This window comes from Bison bison, unplaced genomic scaffold (genome assembly GCF_000754665.1).
Source record: "Bison bison bison isolate TAMUID 2011002044 unplaced genomic scaffold, Bison_UMD1.0 scf7180017864366, whole genome shotgun sequence".
NCBI lineage: Eukaryota > Metazoa > Chordata > Mammalia > Artiodactyla > Bovidae > Bison > Bison bison.
In genome coordinates, this window is record NW_011494938.1 from 2,534,403 (window position 1) to 2,544,702 (window position 10,300).

A 10,300-nucleotide genomic window follows, 5' to 3' on the forward strand; every position below is an offset into this window, starting at 1 on the left:
TTACACAGCTGTTCCTTGGTCAAGCTCATTTGCAAGAGCAAGTCGGTTTCTGAAGAAATCTTGTTTGGTGGGTGAAGGATCCATTGAGGGATTCTCATTAGTTTTTTCCCTGTATTCTGATCCACTGGACCTAAAATCTCAGCACACAGATAAAGTACAGGTTGATTTGGTTTTAATTGTTTTCAAATATTTTATCTAACCAAATTGTTTTGCATTTGTAAAACAGTTGCCTCCTAGATCTGGAATAATTTTTACTTCCCTTGAATTTCATGACTCAGGACATGTGTAACTAAGAGTTGCAGTGCACATAAAGAGTTGACCTTTCTAGTGCTTAATGGGGACACTTGTGACAATTGTGTATGACAGTGTAAGAAATCATGTAATAGCATTGTCAACGGGGGAGAAAGGATTAGAAAATTCAATAAATCCTATTTTCAATTCAATCAAGGAACTACTACACAAATTAAGAAGGCCCTTAGATTTTAAAGGATAGAATTCATTGCTCTCAACCAAGGTTATCAAGGGCCTTTACTTAATCTGGGCATTACATTACAAACTCTTGCTTTTGCTTGTTTTCATTTTTAAATGAAAAATTTATTGAAGCCAACCACACATATATGCTACATTTGGCAGAATGCAGAAATCAGTACAGTAATCAGATTAAGGAGATTCTATTATCTCAACCACCACATAGGAGACCAAGCCCAATCAAGAGGCAACAACTCAAAACAGTCCAATTGAGTCCCCAGTCGAGGGTGTATTCTTCCTTTCTCTTGGTTAAGCCAGTTGGGTAATCCATTCCAGCTCTGCACCTTCTCCAGTTTGTTCATGTCAGAAGTCCCTAGAGGGAGGAGGCTTTCTGGAAATAACCTCTGATAAGCTAGGCTGGGGCCCTTTGGCTAGCTTCAGCTCTGAGCTAGAATGGGTAAAAACTAGCCCAGTGACTAAGAAGCAATATCAAAAGACCTCATGCAAGGTGTATGACAGTGACGTTAGACATGAAGTTCTTTGTCCAAAGCTCCTACACAACTGAGCAAGTTCTCCAAATGCTGAGGCAGAGTCAGGCATGCTTCCACTATCCACAAAAGAAGGATACATTCTTTCACTATCGTAGATACACTAGGAACGTCCTCACTGTTGCTATTAGATACGTTAATTATGACTCTATCATTTACTGAAATCATTGGGCAGAATGCAAACGTTCCTTTACCTTATTTAAGGAAAGAATCTAGATCCACACAAAGACTAAAATTCTGATGTCTAGAAACATAATGATTGATTGGATTTTTATTTTTAACTCTGACCCTGTTATTTGGTTTCACAGATGAAGGCCTTAGCTGTCTACCACACTTCCTCCATCTGGTCAGTAAGGAGCCCTTTTCCACTATATCCCAGTACATAGAGGAAGAACTTTCTCTCCTCAACCCCAGTAGATCTGGGTGTTCATTAAGTAAGATGACGGCTGGCTGGGCTGAAAGTCTCTTTCCTTTTCAGAAGCCGCCTGCAATTCTCCCCTGAAACCACCTCCTCAGACCCCACCCTAAAGCTCCAGGCTTTCTCTCAGAACTCCCCGCTACCTCCAGTTCAAATCATCCCTGGTTGGTGCACTTGTGCCCCAACTGTTAGGAAGATAGATTTTTGACCATGTCATTCTTTCCCCGTATCTTCTGTTATCCAGAAGACTAAGAATACCTAAAGCATTGCAGGGCGAGGGGTTAGGAAGTAGGAAGCAAGATTTGAATCTGGCTGCTGTTTCTTCCAAATTGTTTCCCCACATGATAAGCTTCTCATCAGAAAACATTCATCAAAACTTAAAATCTTTGCCTTCCATTTCCCCTCTTAGCTACATCTGATCTCTCCAAAGCCCACCATGTCATACTTTGATGGTTCCAACATGCAACTGTTTCATGTTTACCTGGAAATGGGAAAGCTCTGATGTCACCACCAGCCCCAAGGACCACAGAAATCTTCACCAGTTGAGTTCCCATTTCTGAAACAAATGCCAAAATCGCCCTGTCTAGTTTCCAAAGTCCACAAACTCAGCTTAGTATTTTTCTTTTTTAACTGCTCTTCTCACAAACCACCTTTGTGTCTGCAAGGTGTGTGAATGGCTCCTCATTTCTTGATATTAACTAACAATTAACTAAATGGTAACTTGCTAATCATTTTCAAGATCTAGTATTCCATGGTAGCCATGACTAGAAGCTAATTTTCACCCTTTTAAAGATATTTTTAGCTGATTTCTTTCTAATGCTTACATGGTATATGAACACCTCAACTTTAGGAACCTTGTGAATGTGTGGTTGTCAGGTTCTAGAGTAATGCATACCTAAATCACTGAAAAATAACCTGTGGAATCTAGGTGGAAAGCTAGTGGATTTGCTTTTTATCCCCTTTCTTTATAAAACAGAAATGGCTTTTGAGTTGCTAGGGCCATTCTGGCTGACTGCAAAGGAACACACATAAGGGCCAGGCAGGCAAACACTTGCTGGGCAAGATTAGGATGGCTGCCAGCACCTTCTGACACAGCCATCCAAATGTTTGATGGGAGGGGAACACACCTGTCCCTAACTTTCCTTCCACTCAACTGACAGAGACAAAAAAATCACAAGTTGGGTAAGTCACGCAAGTACCAATTTACTACAGTAAGCCGTAAAGTTTATTTGGAGCTGGGGAAAACAGGAGGGCTGGAATCAGTGGTGCAGGAGCCTCTGACCTAAAAAGGGTTGCTTTGCTGACTGGAAAGACTGTCTGCCTTGAAAGCTTCAGGAACATGCAGATGGAGAAGAAAGGGAGCAGCAGAGCACCCATCATGTCGGCCTCGTAAGCTGGTCCTGACAATCAACAGGGCGACAAACGCACACTCGTTTGATGTAGATTTGTAAAGGGGTTACTATGTCCTAGGCACTAAACCTGGTAGCTGGGTCACTCTAACATTTGGATCTTAAGCTTCTGCTGACAGAACCTAGAACACTGAAGACCCTTAACTTAGTGACTGATCTCAAATGACCTACTGAGTAACATCTATAATCAGGTTTAAGTACATGTTTTCTCTTCAGCCATCTCCTTCCGTTTTCCATTTATATGGGGAATTAAAATGGGAAATGAGAGACAATCCCAAAGTGGGTAAGAATGGAGGAAGAACTTCAGACAGGCTCTAAGCAGGCAGAGAAGAACATGAGGTGCAGTTATCAATGGATTCTTGAGTAGTTGTGCTTTCTATGACATGGTCTGCTCCACAGTCCAAGCTGGGCAGACGGCAAAGCGGACTCACTGACAGTCATATGGGACTCTGTGGAAGTGCTCTCTCCGCAGTGTGTGATTAAAGAAAGAAGAGATTTCCATGGGACTGGTAAAGGGAGGGTGCTGACTGGGAAAGAGACCCTCTGAGGCATGTAAATTACAAAGTGCTAAAGAGGAAGAAACGGGTGAGGAAGTAGAATTAATCATTTGGACGCCATATGCTTTGTCTTCCACTCCCATGAGAGTTGAGGATAAAAAGAGCACGTGTATCCCTGCCCCTAAGCTGTCTTACAGAACCCTCTTCCCCTATGCACACCCCCAACCAAGGTATTGGCCTAAGTCTAAGATTCACACATAGGCATGAAGTAGCATTGGTCTCGGACTTCAGGACAGTCTAGATTCAAGTTTTTGAAAGCTTCCAGGTCAATGCTTGTACAATGGAATGGTCTACCTTCCATCCTGCTCAAAGGCAGGGGGACAAGGATTCAGTCCAGCATCAACCTATCACATGAGGTCTGTTCTGTTCCTGGCTTCTAAGAATCCTCATTAAAAAAATTTTTAAATCACTTAACGTTTTCCAACTTTAAGATATGTCATCTTTATTTTGACCAATTCTGGGCAGCTCTCAAGGACATGTGACCTGGTATCTACCCAGGATGAATGTGCCTGAGATAGAAACGGTCAGAGCATCATCCTCTCCCCCAGATATCTTGGGCATTTTTCATGAATTTTTTTTTATGATGTCAACTTGACTCTCCCTTTTGAATCCTTGTGAGTATGAGCATTCGGCCCTCCCAGCCTCAGAGGGAAGAGAACCCTTTCTCAGGTTTTCTGTTGCATCTGGCTCCATGCCTAGCTTCATCCCGAAGCAGCATTCTGGGTGTGTGGGGCCACCAGCCAAACAAGCCCCTATGGATACAAAAAGTGTGTCAGTGTAGACAGGAACAAGCCTCCAGAGGGCTGTGGGGAGGCAGGCAGTGAGCCCCGGGTGTGACAGAGGCAGCTGTTCTGGCTCTGATCCGTTTTGGACCTCTGAGGCCAGCCTCTAGCCTGACTTCAGTACCCAGGATGAACCATGTCTTGAAGTCACAGGGCTTGCTGCCAGCCTGACCTCCCAACACATGGGAGGAGGATGGGCAGAGTGTCTCTTTCTGGTTCCTCCCTGTACCTGTCTATATGCCTGGCTTCAGTCTGAGAAGTTCCTACATAACAGCTAGGACCAACCAAGTCACTCACGATTCCTAGACAAGCATCTCACACAGTACACGTGTATGACAAAGAATGCTTCATTCATGAGAAGAGTCAAGTGTTCTCATCCGAGTTGAGAGCTGCTGACCTTTCTGTGCTATGCTGGGGCCTCCTTGCCCTTTGTCTCTACTTTAGCAAAATGGAACAAACTTTCCAAGGTTCTAGGATGAAAATACTCAGGAGAAGCTACTCAAGCTGCTTTTTGACCTTGAGCCAAGTCTCCAGAGGGCCTACCAAAGCACCCCGGATACAAGGCGACAAGAAAGTATTACACAGCAGCGCTCACAGTCCTACACAAGATGTAAAAAGCCAGGAAAGCCGACCAGAGGGAGCAACAACTGTATGGCACCAACTTTACTTCCATCCGTATAACACTTCAGATTTTAAATACAAAGGCAGTGCCAGAAGTGGTGGCAGCAATTGGGTTGAGGCAAGAGGGACTTGTCTATGATAAAAGTAGGAGAGAACTAAGGGGATCCATTTGACCCTCCAGAAAGGATCCCCAAAATCTGCCAGAGGGCTGAAAGTAATTATCTAACATGAAAATTTAGAGAGTCCACAGCAAATCCTTGGCAATGAACCAGTGGCTATGGGAGGTTATAGAAAGATAAAATCTGGCCTTCTACGTGGTCATTAAAATGACAGGTCCCAGGCCACAGATTTCTTGTTTCAAGCATTAGAAAGATGTGATCTCCCAGACTGATCTACAACAAAGTCAAAATACAGATAAAGCAAATTTCAAGCTAGAAAGCACTCGGGTGGCAGTGATCTCCCACCCGCTGTGGGTGTCCCTTTCACAGCCTCCCTAACCAGGGTCATCCAAATCCTCCTTAGGAGAATCCACTGCCTCCTGGGGCAGCCAGCCCCAGTTCCAGGCAGCTGCGTTTTTAAGAAAGTTCCTCTCTTATCCACTGTTCCCGGTCCTGGAACGGCAATGTGCAAAGGAACCAGCAACAGATCCATGACTGGGTGCTTTCCAACAGGCAGCACACAGTCATTATAAATGGCAAAAAGTGGTTGCTCTCTTGGGAAACACTGTGGTTTAAAAATAAATAAAAATAAAAGGCTCAAGCAGTGGTCTTAGAAGTCTGGAGTTCTTAGCAGGATTCAGAAGCCTGCATACCAAAGTCAGGCTGGAGAACTGTCTCCAGGTCTCTCCACTGTCACACTTGACAGGAGGTGCTGGGTCAGGAAAGATCTAAATCTATGGTCCTAGAAAGGGATTCAATTCTCAGCTCATTGCCCCCAAATCAAGGGGCTCCAGCAGTCATGCACACCCGGGCTACTCTAGCAAAACCGAACGGGCTAGAATAGGAACAGGGCTATCTCTGCAGGACTGCTGCTCCCCCTTGCCTCTTCTTCCAGTAACAATGGGTGGGACCAACGATCAGAGAGACCTACTACTCTCAGTACTACCCTCCCTCTAGGAGAGGAATTAGACAAACCGACCGCAAAAATCCTCAGTCCAGGCCTGCCCCAGTTCTTCCATCAAGACCACTATCTAAATTGGGAGAAAGTGATTTCCTGTGTTTCCTCACACAGGAGCTCCAAACTATGAAGTCAGCAACAGTGCCTTTAACTTTTCCATCCACTAAAATAGGGACACTTGCTGTTTAAGGCTCACTGTGAGAAGCTCCTCTAACAAGGGAAACGAAGCACCAGGCAACAACTCTAAGGGGGAGACAACAGGCCTGAGGACGGGTGGAGAAAGGGACAGCAGTCTCCCCGGCGGGTGATGGCTGGACTGGAGATCACCCCACTGCCAAACGCTAACACTCAGTGCTTTTGTCTTACGTTTCATGCTGGCATTTGGCCAATGCCTCCCAGTCTGTGAAACAGTGCTTGTAAGTGCTGACCAAAATGACAGGTGGGTGATACCACACAGCAAGGGCTGAGAATCTTAGAAGGACCACAGGAAAGAAATGCCTTGCTTTTGCCTCCTATGGAGTACGGAGACTCCATTAAAGTGATTTTTTAAGTAGGACCCAAGCCAAATCCATCCAATCGTTTCTGCTAGGGAAAACATAGGCAGATATCCCCCAAATGTGCACGAGTAACCAGGATAACTACAGGTCCCTACAGGCGGAAGAGCTGCGATGCCTGAGAAAACCTTCCACAGGCGGGGAGGTTCTGATGGTGTACCCATTACACCCAACCCCACTCCTCGCGCCCATGGGGATTTCCCAGGAGACCTCCTCTGCCCACTCCTCCCAGGACACAGGACTTTGGGAACAAGGAGGCAGGGCTAAAAGACAGAGGCGGCAGAGGACAGAGCCGAGTGTGCTTTTACTCTAGGAGATCACAATAAGAAACATCTTCACCTGGCAGGAATTGTGGCTACCGGGTACAGGCACTGAGCTTGAAGCAGTTGTGTAAAACCAGGCTACTTGTTACTGTTAAAACCTCAAGACTTAGCCCACAGGGAAATGAGTTACAATGCTGTCTTGTCTAAGGGCTACTCACTTCTTTTTAAAGAGCTTGCGGAAGGAGCTGCGAAAGCCCCCTTTCTGGTCTTGCCTGGGGTTTTGATCGCTGAAAGATGTTTGTTCGCTTTCTCTTTCTTCCTTTGGACAGAATCTGGTGGCATCTTCTAAATGCATCTCCTGAAAACACAAAAGAGGGGTGTATTTTTACTCTTTTCCAAAGTTAACATTGATCCTGACTATGGGACAATTTTCCTTAACCTCTCACTTTCCTCTCCCACCCCAAAAGACTAATGACAGGCACCTATTCCAACTAAAGCAAACCTGGGCTAATTAAGAAACTAGATCTAGGGATTATTTGGGATTCTACTAAGATTCATAACTAAATAATGGAGATCAACATTTTGATGGCTGAGTGTAGCATTTTTGAAAGTGTGGTCCTAGGGCTACAGGATCAACTGGGGCTTTCATTTAAATGTAGGCTCCTGAGCCCAAAAACCAAACTATCTGAATCAGAATCTCTGAAATTAGGCCTAGCTAATCTTTTTGCACAGAGATTAGGAAAACAGCAGTTTAAGGTATGTTCTTGCCCACCTGCACTTAATGTTTATATGAATCACCTTGGAATCTTGCTAAAATGCAGATTTCGATTCAGTTGGTGACAGGTGGAGCCAAAATTCTGCATCTATAACAAGCTCCCAAGTAAAGCATTTACTACTCGTGCAAGGACCAAATCTTGAGAAGTGGGCTTTTTAGGGACTTTTTAGGAAATAAATCTAATAGTTGAAGGAAAATCTTTCTGTGGAATCATGATCTTGATGAGATCTTGCCTTTGTGTAGCATTTCACACTTTACAAAGCGTATTCACAAATTTTATCTTATTTGGCCTTATCCTCACAACAACCCTGTGAGGTAGGTAAAGTATGGATTGTCTTATTTCATAGATGAGAAAACTGGAGGCAGAGAAGCCAACTGAATTGTCCAGAAGCACACAGCTATTTGGCAGCAGAGTCAGGATTAGAACACGGATCTCCTGACTCCCAGTCAGGTGCTCTTGCCACTAAAGCATATCGTCTTCTTTTTTGACTCTTAGCGACAGAACACTAAAGACTAGGGTTTGGCTGGCTCTGAGGGCAAGGATGGCAGATACACAGTACATCTGAGGAGACGGAACCCTAGGAGCTTTGCACACCTCATCAGGAAAGAGCCAATAGCTTTACAGATGGGGCTTTTGAAGGGCTCATCTTTTGCAGCTAAAACCCCATCTCACTCTGATTAATGGTTTTTGCCTGGCAAAACCATTTGTTGAGCTCCCAATTTTTCACATATCAACTAGGGGAAAAAAGACATTTGTATGAGCATATGAAATAAAAGCATTCTTTGCAGTTTATACTATAGGAGTTAAAAGATTTTGTATGTATATCTCTGCCCATTCCAAGTCACTTTGAGTTGGCACTTTTTCTACTTTCCTTGTTAATGAACTTTAAAAAATATGTGTATATATTTATCTTTCATTTTTGAATCCACTTTTTTTTTTTTTTGGCCACGCTGTGCAACATGTGAGATCCTAGTTTCCAGACCAGAGATCAAACTCATCAAACTCATGCCACCACCACCCTTGCCCTGCATGGGAAGCACAGAGTATCAACCACGACTGCCAGGCAAGTCCCTAAACTTTTAAACTTGGACACATGCCTAACTTTGATTTATCTAAGAAATTTTACCTAATAGAACTGTATAAAGTTCAGAGTTGAAAATCAGAGGCAGAAGGAAATCTAAGAATCCCGGGGCCCTTCAGCAACCTTAGCTGGGCACACTAAAGTATTTCTGCCTTTCAGGAGCCAGACACAGACTTTGATTTCTGGAGTCCAGATGGGCTGGAAGCTCCAAGGTTCTTCATGTTCCTCTGGACTAATGTTCACCACTCCCACCTGGGGAAGTATTCAAAAGAAGACTCACTCCTGCCTTTTTTTTTTTTTAAGGCCTATGAGCTTTCTTTTTTATATTTCCCTACACCATTCTTCACTTAGCCAATAGCTAAGCAGCTTTTAAAATTAAATTCAGACGTTCAAACTATCTAAGACTTCTCTGAGGGTTTAAATAGAGACCCTCCCATGTGCTCCCATGGTTTATTATAATTCTGTTTATGTGTCTCCTTCAGGGCTAAGCCAGTGGCCTTGGAGGGCAGAGACTGGATGTTGTTTATTTCTGAACCCTCAACATTTAGCACAGAGCCTGGGGTGAGGCAGGTGGTCAGGGTTTGCTGAAAAATGAATGGAGTCAGTGATCTTCAATCTCTTCCCACTCCTTTAGAAATAGGAACAGGTGGGATGCAGGGCACTCACTCCTGTGGAAAATCGTTTCTCCTGGAGGCAAAGGATCCCTAGTGCTGGATGTAAGGGACACTTAATGAAGGACAGTCCTTGACTGTCACTTTCAAGATGTTTCAATCAATACAGTGCTGCCCTGTAAATCCTAACCCTGCTTCTAAAATGTTAAACAAGAAGAATGGGGGCACAGCTCAGAGCCACTCTGTTACTCTCTACTTAATCAGAAATTGCCTTTGTTCCAATCACTTGCGGAGACATTGTTTATTCAGGAACTATTAGTCCTTTCACGAATATGTATTTAAACACTGCTTTAAATGTCCCAAGGCTTGCAGATGTCAAGGTGAAACATCAAAATACCAAACATCCATATAGAGGCCAAAGAAGGTGTTTGTGAGTCAATGCTTTCTGGACAGTTTGGTGCTGTCTTCGTCCAACTGGAGTCTGCAAAGTACCATGACACCCTTTTCCAGGCAAAAGGAAAACAAGTGGAAATGAACTTTTTTCAAGAGTCCCCAGGGAGAGAGGGCAACTTGCCTCCTCCCTAGCTATAAACAAGGTGCAGGTCAGTGCTAGCACATAGGATTCGCTATTTTGAACAATAAGGGGTGCGTTTAATAGGCAAAGAAGACACAGCCCCTGGGACTTCTGTGAAGTGTTTTGCATATGAACTGCATCTGGGAGGTGCCACAGCTTAAGCAGGAAAGCACAGAACACCTGGAACGCTTTAACTTGGTGGTGGTGGGCGGGGGGTGTTTTAAGCAGGTCTAAGAGGAGTCCTAGTCTTTTTGTCATCATACACATACATAGGTATGGCATGCTCCTGCGTCCTGGCCCTGAAGAACTAACACTTTCCTCCGAGGACCACTGACGGACAAGCCTGTAAGTAACACGGACTCTCAGCATCTTCTGCTGCCCCCGCCTGGCCAACCTGCGTTCCCCTCCACGCTAGGTGAGCCCAGGCTGCACCCCTGGAGATCTAGGCCCGGGGTTGCCAGCGCTGTGGGTTTGGGGTTGGTTTTACTTTACCCTCCTTACTTCCAAATAGGTCTGCTTTTC

At 44.4% G+C, this 10,300-nt stretch overlaps 1 protein-coding gene across 1 annotated transcript in view; it reads right to left on the reverse strand.

Moving 5' to 3' along the window:
* The window catches only part of ARHGEF33 (Rho guanine nucleotide exchange factor (GEF) 33), a 50,954-nt gene continuing 40,654 nt past the window's right edge, over positions 1–10,300 (reverse strand). The window contains exons 15-16 of the mRNA XM_010855598.1: positions 6,955–7,094; positions 1–130 (exon numbers count right to left, since the gene is read on the reverse strand). Of these exons, the coding sequence (XP_010853900.1) occupies positions 1–130; positions 6,955–7,094 (270 nt within the window). The remainder of the gene's footprint in view (positions 131–6,954; positions 7,095–10,300) is intronic.